Below are 20,906 nucleotides of genomic sequence, written 5' to 3' on the forward strand. Positions count from 1 at the left end.
GTAACAACCAACTGTAACTGGGATGATAGTTATCTCACCCTCCACATACTCCATCACCATGCAGAGGTGTCTCCTGGTCTCAAAGGAACAGAACATGGAGACAACAAACGGGTTCTCGGCAAACGTCAGGATGTCTCGTTCCACGAAGGCCTGTTGGATCTGGTTCCTCAGGATCAGATTCTGCTTGTTGATCTTCTTCATGGCGAAACGCTGCCGGGTTTCCTTGTGACGCACCAGAAACACAGCGCTGCACAGGGAAAGGCAGAGGTTTTGGTTCTAATACTGACTTAAGCTATTTATTAGAATGCGTAATCTAACCCCTTTACTTCAGCTGTTGATTTGTTATTTTGTGATGCATCAATATTCATTAATATTAGAATATCAAAGGTGTAAATTTTTCTCACCCATAGGCACCATTACTGATGAGCTTGATGTTTTCAAAGTCTTCCTCGCGAGGTGTTTTGGTTTTAGTCGGTGGCGGAGCTGCTGGGACTGTGGTCCCTCGACCCTGAAACACATGGGTTATACATGAACCATGAGAAAGCATTTTATAATCAATAAGGGGATGCTTATTTAAGAATAAATAAATAACGTGACAAGCTATTAGAAATGAACTTTGAATGACTGAAAATTAAATCAATTAAAGAGAATGTTCACCTTTACATCATTCCCTTTCACAGGTAGTGTTTTAATAACTTAATGCTGACAGATGTTAACACCTATTAACCATGTACTCACATCCACTGATTCATCAGTCTCTGGGGTTTCTGGGTTCCCGCTGTCATAACTGCTCAGCTGGGCCATTTCTGCAGAGAGACACAAGTATCAGTTACCAAACTGAGACAGAAGAGATATTATCTAGAAAATCAAGTGACAAAGAAAATGTTTTTAACGTGGTCTCACTACACACAAAATACAGTAGAATAAAATGTTGATGCTAAGATGGCGTTACCCTCCAGGGGGTCCCTGGTGAGGCCCAGCTGGCTGATGATGTATCGGGGGATGTCGCACTTGATGCCCTGACCCTCCTTAGCATGGCCCTCTGCTGCCTCTAACAAATGGTAGAACTCCTCAGGATCAAACTCCTGCAGGGGAGGGAGACAGGAGGGAGGAAGGATGGATTAAGTGAAGGAAGAAAGAACAGGAGATAAATGTCATGAATTAAAGTTTTGCATCACGTTCTGGTGCTGGTTTTGAACACCAGCTTGATTCAATGCTGTTTAAAATTAAGTTTGTCACCAGACAGGCTGCACTATGTTAGTAGTTCATTCTCTACTCTGACTTTAACTTCTGTTCAAACTGGATTTGGTTTTGGTTTGGCCTATGTGCAAAGTCCTGTTTACAGATGGTCTTAAGCCTCATAATACTTGAGACATAAGAATTTAATTTTGATAGATTAATTGAGTGACAGGAGCCTCGTAAACATTTATCCCCTTAAGCTTCAAGATGTGAAAGGTGGCAAAGAGCATGAACATTCATTTTGTGATTAAATGTCTTTTTCTTTTATGTTTTCATGATGGTGGTAATCTTTTGTCACTGTTAAATTGCAAGCAGTACTTTTCATCTTAGGAATACACCCTATCACTGGTGATTTCCTTTTGTTATCACACTGAAATCCAACTGATATAAAATGTGGTCTGAAGATTTTTGTCAGTCTTGGTCTCGTCTTCATCTCAGGCCCTTTATAGATTCAGTCTTGGATATAAACTGATTGTCTGCCAAGACAACTACCACCACTCTGCATGTTGTGATGCATAAACACTGCATTGTCCAACAATAAAACCGCCCCCTTGATAGGAAAGTAAACTCTGGCCTCTACAACAACAGAAGAGTGAGGAGAGATGACTGAAAGGACAACAGTAGGAGAGGAGGATGGAGGTTTTGGTTCTTGCACACGCCATTTTAACTCCTGTGTCCTCTGACAAAGACATATAGACTACTACTGGAACACACACACACACACACACACACACAGTATACGTGTAGACACACACTCCCTGCCCTCTCCTCTATCTGTGTGCTTCCATTTGTAAAAACCCATCCTGTACGGTGTCACAGCTTCAGCTGCATGTGATTAGTCAAAACTACCAATGTGAGCACAGGGGCAGCCTTCCCTCCCCTCTTGTCCTCCCCCTCCTCCGCCCCTCTCCCACTCACCCTCCATTGCCCCTCCAATTATCCCTCTGTCTTCTACACTTGTTTTTTTTTCTCCACTTGGTCTTTATCTATTCTCCTCTCTTCACTTTCTCCCTCCTTGCCTCATTTCTGGGCTCACACAAGGTTGACCTGTTTGACCACAGCTGTGCACCATCTCAACCCACACTGATGGAGCTCTGGGTGGAGGATGGAGAAAGTGCCTCTGCAATTCAAAAGCCTGCCCTATCAGTTGAGGAGAGTTAATGTGTGTGTGTACATTAGGCTGATTCAAAATGCTCAGAGGAAGTCCATAAATGAATTGCTGTGGTTGAATCATTTCACATCGGGGAACAGGAAGCTCTAAATTGTTTGTTAACCATGCGTGGAGTCGAGCTGTACAGTATGAAAGAGCTACTCCAGTTAATACTGGTCATATATTTCATACAGAGTCCAATTTATACCACTGTGCAGTAGTGTGATTAAAATGCAAAAGCTATGCTGTATAACTGTAACCAACCAGGACGAGGCTGATTAAAACTGTTATGAAAACAGGACGAAATGTTTGATATACTAAATCATTATGACACATCATGATCAAAACATACTGTCACATGTATGTTTAATATGAGGCTTATTTGCATGTTTTTGTGCCTGTTATGTTCCTTTTGTATTTGCTTGTAACACTATGTATTTTTTTCAATATTTGGTCTGTTGCTTAAGTTACAATTACCGTATGTGCTTTATGTTGCTTTATCTATGGCTTAATGTTTGATTGCCTTTTGTTTTGATAATGGTGGAAAACATGTTTAGATCATTTACTTGAGTTAAAGTAGCACATCAAAGTACAGAAGTATTATCAAGAATAAAAGCATTTGGCAGAAAAATGGCTTGTGTGAGTGCTTCTATTACATTTTTATAATACATTATATCACTGTTTAATTATTCTTGGATTATTGCTGCTGATGCATTAATATGTGAGCAGCAGTTGGCCGAGGTGGAGCTTGTTTAAATCTACTTTATACTGTAGGTAGTTTAATCTATAATAATGCATCAAATTTTACAAGTTGATTAAATGCTCTGTGTAAGATCAACTCTAGCTGTAAGATAAATGGAGTGCAGTAAAAAGCAGTGTTTCCCTCTAAAATGATGCAGAGTAGATCTATAAAGTGGAAAATGGAGTGCAGTAAAAAGCAGTGTTTCCCTCTAAAATGATGCAGAGTAGATCTATAAAGTGGAAAATGGAAATACTTTATTAAAATAAAAATGCCCCCAAATACTCACTAAACGGGGAGGCTCCATTGGTTTGGCACTGCACTCCTTCAACATTATCTGACTGACAAGGGCTAGGTTTTAAATCACTGCAGGTGAACCAGAGATGTCATCTATCTTATTCCACACATTCTTCTTCATTGTCAATACCTGAAACCTACATTACCTATTTTCCAACTTAAGCAGTAATAGTTCGGCCTAGGTATGCACCACAGATTGTGAAATTCTGGGTCTATAGCAATGTTTAAAATAGCAATTTAGCTGAATGATGACACTGGTGTTGTTTTTTGTTCCAGCCTTCATTACACTACCTCTGAATGAGCACAAAGTCAATCTTACATTTATGAAACAACCTTTAAAAAAACATTCTCTCACATTAAAGACATTTTTTCATTTTAAATAATGGCTTCAAAGACTTTTTACTATATATATCATGATTCCCTCATCGATATCTATTTTACATTGCTGTAAAAACATCCACAAATTTCTCCTTCAACTGCTGTATCTACTCAAGTTTCTCACCAAAAACTACATTTTGCAAAATCACATTTAACCACTCATGAGAACATTATAAATAACTTCACCCAATAAACCAAAGAGAGCTTGCATGCATCATAAGGCAACTAAGTGCAATCTCCTTAAGTAGTTTGTTCTTGCCATTGACTGCTAACAGCTAACATTAACTAGCTCATCTTCTTTCGATTTCACCACCGATTTGTTCATCACAATGAAGCATTGTGAAACAACAGGGTGCATCCTCTGACGCATCAAATAGTGAGCTTACAGCGTCTTTTTGTCTCATGGCAGTCAACAAGGCCAATATCAGCTGATACCAATGTGTAGCTGATAAATGGGTATATCCTTAGTTTGGTCATTTATTATGATATGTTATGCCAGTAGTAACTAATGTAGCCAGGACCAATTATCCTGGAGCAGCTCCACCTCCAGATTTTTGTGCTTTCCAACAAATGACGCAGTCAGTCAGTCAGTCAGTCAGTCAGTGAATATGGGACATTCAGTGATGGTGTGGCTGTCAGTGTTTCTCTCACCAGGCACTCCAGTAGCCGTGCTGGCCGGGCGATGATGATCATCAGCTTTTTGACGAGTTGTGTAACAAAGGTAACCTCCACGCTCTCTGAGCGCTCATGAGCCTGGACACACAAAGAAAACAAAACAACGAGAGGATGGTTAAATTTCACAGTGTCTTCTGAAATGTCAGTATTCTTTAGAAAGAGATCTTCATTCAACACAAAAGTCCTACATTAGGTTCTGTCAAGTAGATGACTGATCCCTCATAGCATCTATTCATCATTTTAATATATCATTTTAAGATTTTCAATATTTTATCATCATGAAACCGTCTTTGACCTTGAAGCTGTGCAGAACGAACAGTTTGAGGACACACCAACGCTAGAGTCCTTCCCTCAGTGACACCTGAGAGGTAATCTAAATCAGAACGACCTCCGCCTCACCCCCTGATATCCACCGTGAAATGTCTGTCAGTGTGAAGACAGAGCAATTTACCAAGCAATCCACTGTAACTGACTGGAAATGCATCTGGAGCTAACACTGATCCCCGGAAAGAATGGGGTGGAAGTAAAGCGTGTGTATGTGTGTGCAAAGTGGAAGCTGTAACAATTACAAACCACCCACTGTAAAACATAGTTCATTCTCAGGGGAGTAATGTGAGTGTGCATGCAGTCTCATGTGTGTATGTATGTATGAATGCAGCATGTATGTATGTATCTTTAATGTATGTACTGTATGTATGTGTCAGACAAGCTAACAGAGAGGAGGCGGTGGTTCATGAACAAAGCATGGGTAGCTCATTGCTGTTTGTCTAACAGAGCTGTGCTGACAGACGCAGAGGGCTGGGGGGGCCCCCTGAATTATTTATATCAGTAATGAAACCTAAAGGGGAGGGAGGGTGTCTTCATACTGTATGTGCACGCTAAATATGCATTAGGGAGTGTATATGTGAGCGTGAAGGAGACTGAATGTGTGTGTGTGTGTGTGTGTGTGTGTGTGTGTGTGTGTGAGGTGACTGTACAGGCCAGTGATCGGTGAGTAATGGACAGCTGAGGGACGATCTCCCACTGTTCAGTGGCTAATTAACTAGTCAGAGTGTGTGTGTGTGTGTGTGTGTGTGTGTGTGTGTGGGGCAGACTGTATATTCGCTCTGCATGTCTAATGTGGCAGAGATTCCCTCAGTGGTACACAGTATAGAAAATTTGCTGAAACAGCTTGTATGCATGTGTGTACTGTATGATATCATCTGTAGATTTTAATTTATCACAAAGACATTGCATCTGTGTATGTAGAGTATTTTGAGGTTAAATGTTTTGACATAAATATTGATTAAAGACACAAGGAAGTATGTACTGTAAAAAGGGACACGTATTTATGTAAAGGGTTTTTTAAACTATTAAAAATAATTTACTGTTCATAACAACAGCTAAATTAAAACATGAATTACATCATTTAATATGTAATATGTTTCAGTTTAATCTGTTTTTGTTTTGTTACTTTTGAGGCCACTATTTATTTTATGAGTCTTTTTTTCTCAACTTCAACCTCAACTATTTTTGTTGAATTTGAGTCGTTTCTTGTAGTTTTAGCGGCACTAATTTGATTTCCCCAGAAAGTTTATATTTAAAAAAAAAAAAAGAAAGGAAAAAAAAAAGGCATTTTAAAAGCTTTTATTATTAGTATTATTTTCCTTTTGATGCCCTCACATCTATACTTTAAAAGTTAGTTATTTTATGGGTTTAATACACTGAAAGCAATCATTCAAATTTACAAGAAAGAATTAGCAGCAGTTGCACATGTGTGAAAGTTGAGGATTTCTACTGACTTCAAATTAAAAAACATTAATGTATTTCATGTCATTTTATTCCTAATGGGTCTGATAAAAAAACTCAAAAAACAAAACAAAACTTAAAGTAAATAATTTAATGTCTGAACAACAATTTGTTAGGAATGATCTTTTCATCAATGTTATGGTTGCACCCATGCATTTTATACTGAAAATGGCTCAACAGGAAGTGGTTACCTCATTGGTCAGTCAATATATACTCTGAATATTGATTTATGGTCAAAGGTCAAAATGTTTTACTCATTATGTCACTCTGTGTGAACTTGCATGACTTTTTAAGGCCACATTTTTTCATTTTTGAGTCTTTTTTTTCCCCCCCAACCCTGAGATATTTTTGCTAAATTTGAGTTGTTGTTTATATTTGTTATTGGTAATAATTTAATTTCCAAGCAGGTTTACTTACTGTTCAGTAACTCTGATTTAGTGATGTTTTCAATCATGAAAAAGTGAAAGTAGACAAAAAGGTGGAATTTTTTTAGCATTTAAATTATTTATTTTTTTTTAAAATTAATTAATTAATTTATTTTTTGACGTCCTAACATCTGGACAATAAAAGTGACTGTAATTTCATGGGTTTCATACACTGAAAGCAATAATTCAGATTTAAAAAAAAGTAGCAGCAATGTAGATGTTGAAATGTGTGAAAGTTGAGCATTTTTGCTAATTTTAAAACTAAAAACATGAATGTATTTCGTGTTGATTAGTAATAATTGTTAAAAAAGATAGTTAAACATTGAGAGGTTAAGAATGATCTTTTCATCATAGTTTATGGTTGCGTCCATGTATTTTATACTGAAAAATTTCAAACAGTAAGTGGTTATCTCAATATAAACTCTGAACACTGATCTATAGTCAAAGGTGAAAACATTTGTACTTGTAATGTCATACAAACATGCACAACATTCCAGGAGATCAAGCATCATGTGGCATCTTGTTCCCTTACAAATGAATGGAACAGAGGTGATGCCACCTATTGTATGTCGTGCCTATTAGGAGTGCTCATCACTTTCTCCAAGCAGGTGATGTTTCCACCTAAGTTCAGCTGAGAGCCAATTAAACCCAGATGTTATCAGCTGTATCTTAGCCCTGACGAAGAAGCTGCACGTTCAGAGTGACCGATCGACACTTGGTGACAGATCACCAGACCTGAGTTAGCACTCTGCCTTCCTCTCTGCCCTCAGGTGACCTACAGGGGTCTAACAGGGTCTCCCAGGGGTTCCAGCAGAAGATGGCCTGGATGCAGGTTGCCATAGTGACCGCCAGGCAGGTCACTAAGGCCCCTGTGACAGGGATGGATGAGGGAGAGGAATAGAAGAAGAGCAGCGAAGAAAAGAGAGACGAAGGAGAGGGGGTAAAGGTGGAGGAGAGATAAAAGAGGAGACCAAGAGCAGGAGGACGACAGAAGGAGGAGAGGTGAGTCGGCCTCCTGCGAGCTCTGTAATGGGGTCATGACACGAGGAGAAAAAGAATGGATGGATGAATAAAGTAATGGATAAGCAAGGAGGACAAAGCCAAAGGACGGAGACATGTGAAGACCAGAAGTGGACTGATGAAAACTAGATTTCATCAGAGGAGGGATGATTTTATACTCTGAAAACACACCTGATATTATTATACAAGTGAACTGATGAAGGATGAGGATGTATGAAACCTGTTAAATGAATATTTGACAACTGAAAAACGTAAAGACTTTCCTAAAGACAGCCTAAAAACAGGGTTTCAATTTACATTGTTCTTTGAAGAATTGCAGTTAAAGAGTCAGTTCACCAAAATCATTGACAGCGTTTGTGGGAAGACAAGCAGAACTTCTTGCCCTCTCCACAAAATAAATTCCATTCACTTTCACTGAAAGATATATTTTCTACACAGTTTATACCACAGTAGAGGTATCCATTTCTTTAAAACCTCTGATTGTTTCTGCAAGTCCCTTTATTGTTGTTTTAATATGTAATTAACTAGATCAGAAATAAAATTAACTCGATTAAAAAAAACCCAAAAAACTAAAACAAACAAAAATCACATTTGATTATTTTTTCAATAAAAGGTTGCTCAATGGATTTTTCAGAAAAAAAGTGTCAAGGTCAGATACACAATGATTTCAGTGAAATGACCCTTTAACCTAATCAACACCAGGATGTAAGACCAAGATCAGATCCAAGATCAGATAACTGTCCAGATAATGAAGGGCTGAGTTGGTAACTTAAATATCTGTTACCCAACTAAACTCACACAGCAAAACAGTGAAGGCATCATTTATCAGTCCTTAATGTCAGAAAGAGGAAAAATGACACTTAAATGTGTGCACTAGACCAGTAAAGTACTACTTTTAAATATATTTTAAAAAGCATGTTGTCCATTTACTACTTTATTCTTAACTAATTAAAAAGAATCCATCAGAAAACAAGACATCCCAGTGTCATACCAACTAGTAAAAATGGCCTGATGACTCATTAAAAAGACTGAATTATTAACGAGCTGTGGATAAAAAACACCCACAGCAGCTGACTGATTATAAGAAGATTGAATAATTAATGCACCTGTCATTGACCTCTGGATCACACTCAATTATTTTTTTGGAATTTTTTCAAAAGAGGTCACGCGTCTTACAAAACAAGCTATAAAAAACTGTTTTTGTTTTAAATAAATTAGAATTAAATACTAGTAATAATCAAAGATTAAGAATCAATGACTTTCAGTGTGTATCACTGATATGTTGTTATGAGTGTGACAGGAAGTTACAGCCCAGTAAAAAAGAAGTGAAAGGTGAACAAGCAGCTCCTGAGGCATCGAACAAAGCCACCTAAAGTAGAACTAAACCTGAGCTCAAAGTTAGAGTGAGTTGGTATACTCTGTTTATCCAACAGCACTGACATGTTTCAGTCTGCCCTTGGGTCTGACTGAAACTACAAGGCCCATCCTCTTTGTCTTCATCAGCGTAAACAAGTTTCGGCTACCTATAAAGCTTGACCGAATCAAACCGAAATTGACTCAACTGTGAAGTCTGCATCTGCCTCCTCCTCCTCCCAGCTGTGAGTGAACACCTTCCACTCGCTCCTCCTCAGCACATCCTCCAGCACCTCCTCCTCTTCCTCCAGCCTCCTCTGCCACGAGACGCGATACATGTTTCCACAAAAAAACCAAACCCACAAAATGAGGAATCTCCATGAACGACGCAGGTGGGGAGGCTGTTTTCACACCTCTGTCCACCTGCTCACGGCCTTCATCCTCTCCTCTCCTCTGTAGCTCTGCTCCACCTGCTGCCGCACTTGGCCACCCGCCAAAACAAAACAGAAAAAACAGCCTAACACCACCTAAATGATGATGTCATCATCCGGCCCGCATTGCAGCCCGCATCGGCGTCTTCTCCAGATGTGTTCAAGTCCAGTTCCTCACACCCTCCAAAAGCATTCGAACAGGCTTCACGCACGTACATCCACCTCCCTCCCTGTGAGCGTGCCGGCCAATCAGAAACAGAGGAATCCCCTTGAATCCCCGCCCATCCCAAAAACCCTCCGACTGCACCTCCTTCACCCCTCCTGTTCGTCTGGGAGAGTCATCTGTCAGCCCCCGGTGACTGCTGGAGTGTGAAATTAAAATCGGGGAGGATGTGTGTGTGCGTGCTCGCCTGCATATATGTGTGTGTGTCTATGATGGAGAGATAGTTTGTGTGTTGAGTCCCAGTAGAACAGAAGGTCAATAAGAGGCCGGTGGGAGCCATAATGTCACCCCCCAGGCACTGGAAAACTGAGCTAATAGAGATGTCACACCGCCGGCGCCGCCACACACATGTAAATATATTTCTGGGTTCACACGCATAGAAACACACGCATTTATACACCCAAACTGTCCGAAACGGTCCCATCTCGCCAAGCTGGGATTAGCGGATCGGAGGTGCTTGTCGGTAATAAACAAAGCAAGTGTGTGTGAAGGAATGTGTGAAGGAGTTTTATGTGTTTGCACCTGGGCCGCAGTCTTTGTGCCTTCGTATGACATCACATAGCACTGACGGTTGTACCCATGATGAGTGAACGACAGAGCGCGTCACGCCGTGAGTTGTTCTACGGTAAACCAAGCGTGACTGGGAGGCTGCCATAGTCATGATGTCTTCATCAAGGACAGGGTTTTAACACAGCGCATGTTTGGACTTTGGGGGGGGGGGGGGGGGGGGTCTTTAAAATCCTTATAATGTTCCAAGGAGTTTGGTCCTTATTGCAGGATAACAAAGACAAAGGTCTGAGGCAGCCATGGTGTTGATTTAGTTTTGCTGTGTTTATAAGCAGATGTTTCAATTAAGAAAAAACTGATTTATTTTCAAAAGTAATTTTTCATATTTACTGAACTGTTGCCTACCAGTTAATTGGAATTCATGAATTAGAAGTTTACCAGTAACTGAACACATCAATTAGTGTAATCCTTTCCAGGAACCTGCCTATGAATTACCAGTTACATACTTAATTTCTAGGATATAATTAGTTTACTGAGGGAGCTGTAAAATTAAGCCTGAATTCTCTCCCTACTTGCAACTTAGCGCTCTATATTTGCTCTTAACCATTATGATTCTCGTGTGGCACTGTGATAATGATGCTTTATATAGCACCATCCAAAGTATAGATAGCATGGACACAACGCAATGCTCTGCCTATGACAGATGTGAATATTAGTCATGCAACTGATTCAGTAAGTGTCATAAGTGTCTGAAATGTCAATTTACTGCTCACTGTGGAGGAATCAATCTATTGTTCATTATACGTGGAACGGTTAATTAGAGAACAAGGGATTGATTTTTGGAAACAGCCAAACTGTTCTGAGAAAAGCACATTTTTTAGGACTGCATTCCAATTAGCTTTAATAGGCCCATGACATTGGCTTTCCAGAACACTTAAATGAAAACACAAATCAAGCTTTAATGTTAAGTTATACCTTTTCTTTGTATGATGAGTCAAAATGTGAACGGATGAAAAAGCCCCATAAAGAGACGGATATCATCTCGCCTTGCTGCAAGTACTTGGTGTGTATTGATAATGAATTTAATATTTTTTAATGTATGCATTATTTCAATTAATTCCACTTTCATTTTTTTGAGTTTGTCTTCAAATGTTGTTTTAATGCCTTTTATGCCTCATGTAAAGCAGTCTGAATGGCCTTGTTTTGATTGTGCTTCATAAATAAGCCTGCTTTGCTATGTAGCCATTTATAAATTAATAAAATACACATATATTAAAATAATCCTTGTCTATAATCAGATTTACTGCAGCCTTTCTTCAAATATACCATTTTGAGGGGAATGCTTTTTTCTTTCTTTTCTCCAAGACATTTTTTTTTTTTTTTAAACAGTTTTAATGTACTGTTTTTCAATTTTATGAGAGGATATTCTTGAAACTTTTTTGATGTGAAAATGCACTAGTTGTGCAAGTAAACTGAAATGTTACAGAGAGGTTAGAGTTTCTGCATCTTCTATAGTTACTGGTAGGAGATCCTTTTGCTTTCTAGAAGAATTCTTGACTTGAAAACACAAGTATGTGTTTGCAGGGCTGTGAATAAGCTGTTGCTGGACTTACATCTTGCAGCAGCTTCTCCAGGTTCTCCTGGAGCTCGTAGAAGTAGCGGGAGGTGATGAGGCCTTCTCTGCTTTTCTCCAGGCAGTCTCTGGACAGCTCTATCAGCTGATGGTAGATGAAGCTCAGGACCCCGTCAGCCAGCGGGCGCACCTTATCCGGGGCCGAGGAGCTGAGCAGCTCAGCCAGACGCTCCTCCATTTGAGCCGTCGCCTGAGGGGAGGGGAGCAGGGGGGAGGTGATTAGAGGGGGAGAGAAGGATGAGTCACAGAAGAGGTACGCGCATACTGGACATATGGAGAGATGTGCATGACTAAAATCTACTTGTGCACAGGACAGTGTCATATATAAGAGTAAATCCATTCTGACTAAATACTCAATAATTAAAAACACAGGAATGAAACATATGAAAACTCTATGCACCTTATTAATAGGGGTGTAAATCACCAGCTTCATCACGATACGATATTATGTCTATTTGTTTGGATGACGATACGATGTTTGCCGATATCACAAAGTCTGTCACGATACGATTTTGATTCGATTTGATTCAGGAGCCTGCGATCGATATGACGCGATATCATATGCCCATCTAACACAATCATTTACATCAACTCACAAAAACAACTACAATATGATTTGACCATTTTATTTCTGAGCTCTGTTTGTTGTTTGAGTGGAGGCGCGCTTGCCCAGAAATGGTGACACAGACATGCTATGTGAATTTCAAAATAAATGTGTATCTTTAAGATGACGATATGGATCGATGTTTTCATTTTGCATCGATATAATTGGATTGTTAATCAATGAATCGATGTGTCGATGTGGATTGATGTATCGTTACACCCCTACTTATTATGATACTTTATGCAAAGTTACACAGTTACATTACAAATATTTATAAAAACTAGACATGAAATTGAAATCTGAGACCTGAATTGCAACTCATCAGTTACGGAACATGACTGATTGCCTCCCAAAACAATGTCACATTTACATTTTTCAAGAAAATGAGAATGTTTTATGTTTATATGCTGTTACTATAAACTCAACACTTCCTGTGGCTCCTTCACAATAAAAGTCCTCCAGCAAAGAATAGTGATTGAGCCTTTTTATGTGTGAGTCTACACTATCTAGATCAAAATCAACCTTTCGTTGAGGGCAGATCTTTACACATGAAATGCCTAGAACAACTTGGTTTTAGTATCAAACTTTCAAAACACATAAAGTAAATAACACTTTTTTCACTGTGACTTGTTTCCATGTTATGTCGTCTATTACAGCCTATTTCCCTCCGTCTTCCTTCTCTGCTCCCCCCACAGTGACTTAATTCTGTACAGGAAGTGTGTGTCTGCAATACAAACCTTGGGAAACCTCTCTTTGTACACATGGTTCATCATCACGATCTCATGGTCGAAGGAGATAGGCGAGCGCCCGGGACTGAAATGAAACAAACAAACACAGGTGAGTGGAGATGCTCCGTGGTCATTTAAGTCTTAATACCTGGAATGTGTTGTTCTGAAATAAAGAAAAAAGCAGGAATGAATAGGGTGCCATCTTAGAACCACTCCCTACCTGGGGACCCCCACAGGATCCCAGAATATATTTTATATCTTTCCCATTAAAAAAAAAAAAAAAAAGAGAAGCAAAAAAGCAAGATGTTAACGGGTGTTAGCGGGTTTTTTGTGCAGTGGTAAAGGGGCTTGAGAAGGAAAAATCACTGCTGTGTCAAACTGCTCACAGATCATGTCCACATTGAAGCCATAACCTATGACAAAGGGTCACAAGTAGATATTGATTTGTTTGGATCAAGTCAAATACACAGTGTAGGCAACAACTGTCTATAAACATCTACTTCATGCCTGCTCTGTGTGCATACTGCAGTATTTAGCAGGAGTGAATAGCATTGTTAGCATTAGTGTTACTTTTGCTGCATACTGCAACTTTTCAAATTCTGGTCGCAGAAATCTGATGTTGATAATGCTATAAGTTAATTAAGTATGCATTTTTGGTTCATAGGTATCAATATATAACCTTACTTTGGGTTATTTTAAGGACTGAAACAGATCACAGCCCAGTTTGTGCTTCTCATAGGCACTAGTTTTCCTTAAAGATAAATCCTGGGTGATCTTTACTCTTCTTTCAGAGGGAGTGCTGCCTGTCCCTGAACCGTAGAAACACAACTGAGCAGACTGCATGTGACATGCAGGATTGTTTAGGTCACCAGAATGCAGGGGAATGAAGGCAGTATGGTGGTCACACACACTAACGGGACCTTGGGGTCTTCATCATATGTGTGTCTTCAGTAGTGTAAACCGAAGACCATGACAACCCCTGGACTCACATGGCTGCACACACAGAACGGCACAAAGGTAACGCCTCTGGAGACCAGTGACCACCTCAGACAGAGTTTGTGTGTGTGTGTGTGTGTGTGTGTGTGTGTGTGTGTGTGTGTGTGAGTGTCTGTGTGTGTGGGTAGCTGTCAGTAATAAACCAAGGATGTCGGCAACTCAGCCATCTCACTGCAGTGGGTGTCCGTCAGCTCTTAGGGGTTTTCATGACCTGACAGACTGACAGTGATGTCTCCTTCAGTCTATAACGGCTCCAACAGAATATCAATCCATCTGTCTTTCACACAGTGGACTTCTTCTCTGTATTTCCCTCCTCCTGGGACTCATCTCTTTTCTTATTCTATCATACACCACCCCCCACCTCCAACCTTTCTTTGCAATAAGACAAAATAGCGACAGCAGCAATATCCTTGACCTTTCTACGTCTCACTTTCAGGAGAATAGGGGATGGAGACAGGTGACAGGCAGTGGCTATGTGTGTGTTTGTGTGTGTCATGGGAGAGAAATTTCATTCCAGGCAATTTTAGGCTTTGTTAGCCTGCTGTATTATTCATCCTATTCATTTATGACTGTAAACATTTCCTTCTAGATATTGCAACTGCAATTTTAGTTTTTGGCACACATGAAAATAACCTCCATTTTACAGAATCATGTGGTCATTTTGCTCAAACATACTGAATTCATTTTACAAAATAGGCCAATCTTCCAATACCAGCTTGATTTTCAAAGAATTTTCTTAATATCAATTCTGTCTCATTTTGTCTTGTTTTACAAGATACAGTAATTTATATTTAGAAAATTAGTAAATCAAAGGAAACAGCACTGGGATAATCTCACCACAACTTGCCTGTTTTCTTCTTATTTTATGGAACCAATAAATCCTTCACTGTTTGTAACTTGTACAACCTTTACTTAAAAAATAACCTGATGTAGGAACAAAACATTGTCATTAAAGTTGAAAAAAATCGGCAGAGTATTTTTCATCTTAGACACCTGTCAGTAAGACTTTGTTCAATTCAATTCAATTCAATTTTATTTATAAAGCCCAATATCACAAATCACAATTTGCCTCACAGGGCTTTACAGCATACGACATCCCTCTGTCCTTAAGACCCTCACAGCGGATAAGGAAAAACTCCCCAAAAAAAAACCCTTTAACGGGGAAAAAAAAACCAATGATAAACCTGGAATCAAATGACTATGACAAAACACATTCTGCACACAAAAAATTCCACAATTACGACACAATATAAAACAATATTCATCAAAGTAAAGAATTAACAACATCAAATAAAATGAATTATACTTTAAAATAAAACAAAATATAAAAAATATAAGCAAAAGTATTTTTTATAAACATTCCTTGGGAGATAAGAGTGTTACAAACAGAGAGGGAGATAGGTGAGGTAAAGGTATGAATTTGGGGCTCCAGATGTCTTTGTTAGTATGAGTCATCGGTACACACACACACACACACACACACACACACACACACACTTACAAGCATGCGCGCACACACACGTGACCCGTGCGATGAGGTAATGCTTTAAGTCATCCATCGGCAGCTGAAGGTCCAATTACCAGCTTAATAGGAATGAGAGCAGCCTGAATGTGACATATGAGCTAAACCTCATGGAGGCTGTTTATCATTACGCCAACACACATGCTGACAAGTAACCACACACACACATATGAAATACCGCACATAACTGTGCTTCCATTTTTCTTTTGTTTTCACCTGCTTTGTTGTGATATTAATTTTTTCATTCTTTATTATTTACTGAAGGATTAAAGCACAGCTTTACCCAAATTACAAAAGAACCAAACAAGGCAAAGCATTTGTTCTTACATCTGGTGGTATCTACAGAAGCCCTGAGGGACAAGTTGAAAACATTTTTTAGTGGGCAATGTTGGACTACATCTTAAGTTTAGGCAAGCAAGGGAAAGAAGATTGATTGACTTTTTCTTTTTAATGGCAACATTCTGAAGCAGATTTCTCCATGCCATCTCCCAAGCAGTGCCCGGCCGCAAGATTATGTGTAACGCAGCTTCCAGAGGCTCTTCCTCTTGCTTGCTTACTCGCTGGCCGAGTAGACTGCATACCTGCATACATCAGAACCTTAACCTTGCTGCTGGGCGGTTCTTACGTGTAATATCCAATAGAACCCTGCCTGCCTGCCACTGCACAGTCCCACTATATTTTACAGTGGACATTTGCAGTTAGTTAACTAAGGAGGTTAAACTTTTTGCTTATGTTGGATTTATCCGAACTTTCAATGCCATTTGTATGGTGCACTATGTGCTTCCTTTAGAACAGCTTTCTCACTCTCAAAACAGCCTAATTAAACCTAAAAGTTCATCTTCTATGCAGGAGACACTATCTCCTGTATCATCTCTTACATAAGAGATATTATCTCCTATAATAGGACATAAACATTGCCTGAATTTGCAGGTCAGCACTGTCTGATCTAGTCTTGCCAGTAGTTCTGGTTTAATTTTCCCAGGTTTTGAGATGTGCATTTCAGATATTTTGCCTCCACCCCAATACAGCAAATAATATTTTGTAATTAAAATATAGGTTGTGGTGATAATGGTATTGAAAATAACATTTAAAACATTAAAGCTTCACAAATGAATACTTCAAACAGATTTTCATATTGTGTTTCATGTATTCATGTATCCTAAGTGTAAGTCTGTGTGTGTTTCCGCTGTGGGGAAATGTAGTTCAAGTTGCTGAAGCGGTTTCTACTGATCACTCCCTGCCCACATATTTTACACTGAAAGCCTACAGAGGCTCAGAATACATAATCGCTCTCTTTCATGGTAATCTTTTAAAGTGAAAATAGGCAGGGAGTGTTGAATTGTCATTTACAGTAGCTAACCTGACACTGAGCACACGACCAGCATGGTAGAAGCGTTTGGAATCAATTAGTGAATGAAAACAGTACTTCTGTTAGAAAAGACACTCAGAGCATTACTCTGAAGGTAAGTGAGGAAGTTCTTGTATAATTTGGGTGAAGTGACCCTTCAAACAAAGCACAGTGCGCCCACACATAACCACACACTCAACTGTCACTGATGTATGTCAATCACTCAGAGCTCTAACACGCTCAACTTTCTAACTCTCCTTTGATGTTCGTGTTTTTCTCGAAAAAGAAAAATCTATCAAAAAGCTGGACAGCCAGCTCTGCTGCCAGGCTCAGTAATTAAAGGTTAGCCTTGACAGAGATGGATTCAGTGCCAGAGGCTGTTATGTACATTCTTTAATTTTCACAGAATATCTTCTTCTCCTCCCCTCAGTGTTATTCTTCTTGTGTGCTCATAGCGGTGAGCAGCCTGAGCCTTTATTAAAATAAAGCTCTCATTCAGAGCGAGCAGCAGTGGAGGTCGGAGTGAAATCCCTGGGATGAATAACACAAGAAAGCCAGACAAAGGCTAATTAGAACATGGCTATATTTCTACTGTAATGGGAAATAAAAATCGCCTCGCGGCAATCCTTGCGAAAAACGTCTTCGTCATTATTTTGAGAAACGACCTTGGAAACGAGGCTTTGGAGGAAGTTGAGGGAGAGTACTTTTGTTTTAGTGAGGGGCAACAAGTTCAAAAGTGTGAGAATGAAAGGAAATATTTATGAAATAGAATAGAAGATTAAACCTCAACCCAAGGGTGTTTTATAAAATTGGATAATTAAAACATTGTTGGAGAGGCGTCTTCTTTTTTTTTCTCCAGCTAAGTGGTGATGTCACATGTGACAAAAGGCACTCAAAATGCAAAAGAGCTTATTGGTAGAGAGGGTAATTGAAGTAAATCAGACGAGACAGAGAATCAGATGGTGACGGTGAGGCAAGTGGGAGAGAGCGGTGAGGAGGGGGGAGAGGCTGCGAGTGTGAGAGAGAGAAAAATAACATTGATGCTTCACAACTGAGGCGGGCGACTCGGGAAATGAGAGGCCTAATTGACCGTGACAGAGAGCCGGGCAGAACGGGGATGAGGTGTGTGTGTGTGTGTGTCTGTATGATGAGTGTTGAGACTATATGTGTTCACCACAGAAACCTCAACATCCCACAATGACATTCCTGATTCCACTGAAAACATCTTAGTAAAAATCTCCTCAAACGACAAAGTGTTGAGCAGGAGGAACATGCTTTGGTGAAATTTTTGTTCTGTAAATTCAAAAAAGTGGAGGGAGAACTAGACTTTAATCTAAAACAGACCTATTTTAGAGACAAGCTTTTGTCCTGCTATATATACCTGTATATCTTGTTTTATTTTGGAATGACATCTCTCTGTTTTGTGATTTGTTCCTGTCTCAGTTTCCTGTTGATATAAACTCAGCACTTCCTCCATATTTACAATTATCCAGCACAGTGTATATTTGCACAGAACAAAAGGGTCATATCATACTTACTGTACCACGCTGCTGTTCTGTGTTTTTCTTTGAAGTATCCTTTTCAGTCAGTAATGAATTCAAATCGCTTCTCCTTCGCTGTTTTGTTGACTGGCTTTAAGCTGCTGTCAATGAAACTCAACACGTCCTGCAAATATGTCACATTAAATGCCTACCAGGACATGGGTAAATTATGCACACTTAAGAAAATGGAAAACTTTGAATTTAAAATACCTGTACAGGAAGTGCTGAGATTCACTGACAGTAGCCTAACACTCAATGCAAATCCATCATACGTTCCATTCCATTTCCATTCCCTGGACACCGGAAACACATCGTTGTTCACAACTGTGTCTATCATGGGCTCCAGCTGACCACTTGTGTTCAGATTTTGTTACTGCCCCACACTCAATACGTCCAAACTTTTGCTTCTTTCTGTGTAGCATGCTTACAAGTCATGTAAGCGGTTGTGTCTCACTGTCAGCAGAATTCAATATGTCTCTTTACACAGGGCAAAACCATAGATGGTCACGCAACACTTGACATAAAATGGGTCAGGTACAGAGCTTTCAGTGCACTGTCACCAGAAACCCACAACATCCCACGCCTATAATGTAGTTTTTGGCAAGGACGCATCAGGACGTATTAGTGACAAAGATATGTGGTCAAATGCATCCCAGGACACCTCTACAAGTGGTTTAAGCGTTGGTCTAAACAGGCTCTTAGAGGCTTTCAGAGTTATCGGCATGATTGTAGATTGTGAAATAAAGGCTGTTAACTTGCAATCTCTGATTTCACGTAATTGTCTCTAATGCAGCAAACACAGCGCCTGTTCAAGGCGGAAATAAAGCAGCATTATGCAGCCTCACCGTTCTGTATAGAAGATACGATTGTGGAAAGGTGGACAGGGTGTCTTGCCTCTGAGCTGGGAACGGAGGTAGTAACAGCCCCGATACAAGGTCTGCCATAATGTAAAGCTGGAAAGACCTGACCAGGTGTTTAATTGGTGTGACGTTTTCATTTCGTATTATGTTGGCAACCCACCTTGGGGGATTTAAAAAGCAGGCATTAGCAGTTAGCGGCTAACTCAAAGAAGAAGAACAGTGGCAGTAAATGTCCGCAAACTGGGAAAAAAATTTGATTCCCTACGAGCAGAGAATTAGCCCGTTACACCTCTTTTATAATTGTGGTATGCCGGGATGCAGTGTGCAATCACACACTGGAGCAGACTGATGCTGCTATCATTTGGTTCTGTTTAACAATGCAAAGGAGGCATAAAGAAGAGACTTCGTAGCAGCCCTATAGCGCAATCTCTGTATACAAAGATCTTGAAGTTAATGTCAGTGCAGATTAAATATCTTGCATTGATTCAACATAACTTTTGTTTGTTTTGTAATTTACTGTGTGTGACTTGGCTGCTGTATCTCTGCAATTTCTCATTGGATTTAAGTTTTTACTGACTACACTTGTTAGCTACTGTTCGATATTTATGAGAATACACCAGTGATGAATTAAAGTTTTTACATTTTTGAACAAGAAAAAAATTGTGCTAGAATACATTAACTTAGTCTGACACCACATGTAAAAGGAGACAATTCTGTACATTAGTGCTGATATGTATGATAGAAGAGAATATGTGGTTTTGCAAACAGAAAGTCAATGGGGTGCAGCAATGGAAGCCTGTAACAGTGGGACATGAATGATGGATGGATGCTGTTTGCTCATTCTCAATGTATGGAAGAGTGGACAGCGGATGGATAGAAAAACAAAATAAGAGGTGATAGAAACACTGCAGGAACTAAAGAAGAGCAAAAACTGTGAGGGGAAGATTGAATATGAGAGTTAACAGAGAAACTGTTAAATGATAAAAAAAAGGGTGACTGCCATCCCTTACAGCATAAAATTAGCATATAATTGTGTTCTGCAGCTCATTTTCATTTGTTCACTCTCTCTCATACACAGACACACTTGTTCCTTCCCCTGGGTCCAATCATCATCATCATCTCTTCTCTCAGCCATGCACTTCATTTCTGTCTCTGCTGCATATTGTCTGTCTCATTCACCACAGCTTCTTCAGATCTCAGTACATTTTCCTCACACTAGTGTCATCTTCAGGGTATTTTATCAACTTGGAACTGGATCCAAAACTGAACTGGCTAATAAACTGAACACTAATCCTCAGTCTACCCCTCTGTTGGTTATTTATCTGCACTTGCAGACAGTCTGCAGACTGTTCTTTAAGAGCTTTTTAATGACACTCACTGCTGGTGGACTAATATGATGTCAGGCTTTCCAGTGAGGCTCCTCCACCCTGCACATGAGGGGGGTGACTG

The 20,906-nt window shown here is 39.6% G+C and overlaps 1 protein-coding gene across 10 annotated transcripts in view; it reads right to left on the reverse strand.

The window, feature by feature from the left end:
* Window positions 1-20,906, reverse strand: part of mast2 (microtubule associated serine/threonine kinase 2) — a 223,635-nt gene that overhangs the window by 12,557 nt on the left and 190,172 nt on the right. For all 10 annotated transcript variants that reach the window (XM_078169046.1, XM_033621679.2, XM_033621678.2 and 7 more), the window contains 7 exons: window positions 13,200-13,275; window positions 11,839-12,048; window positions 4,455-4,556; window positions 953-1,085; window positions 739-806; window positions 405-508; window positions 39-247 (listed from right to left, as the gene is read on the reverse strand). In XM_078169046.1, coding sequence (XP_078025172.1) covers window positions 39-247; window positions 405-508; window positions 739-806; window positions 953-1,085; window positions 4,455-4,556; window positions 11,839-12,048; window positions 13,200-13,275 — 902 coding nt within the window. The remainder of the gene's footprint in view (window positions 1-38; window positions 248-404; window positions 509-738; window positions 807-952; window positions 1,086-4,454; window positions 4,557-11,838; window positions 12,049-13,199; window positions 13,276-20,906) is intronic.

The sequence above is a fragment of the Epinephelus lanceolatus genome, chromosome 6 (genome assembly GCF_041903045.1).
Source record: "Epinephelus lanceolatus isolate andai-2023 chromosome 6, ASM4190304v1, whole genome shotgun sequence".
Taxonomy (NCBI): Eukaryota; Metazoa; Chordata; class Actinopteri; order Perciformes; family Serranidae; genus Epinephelus; species Epinephelus lanceolatus.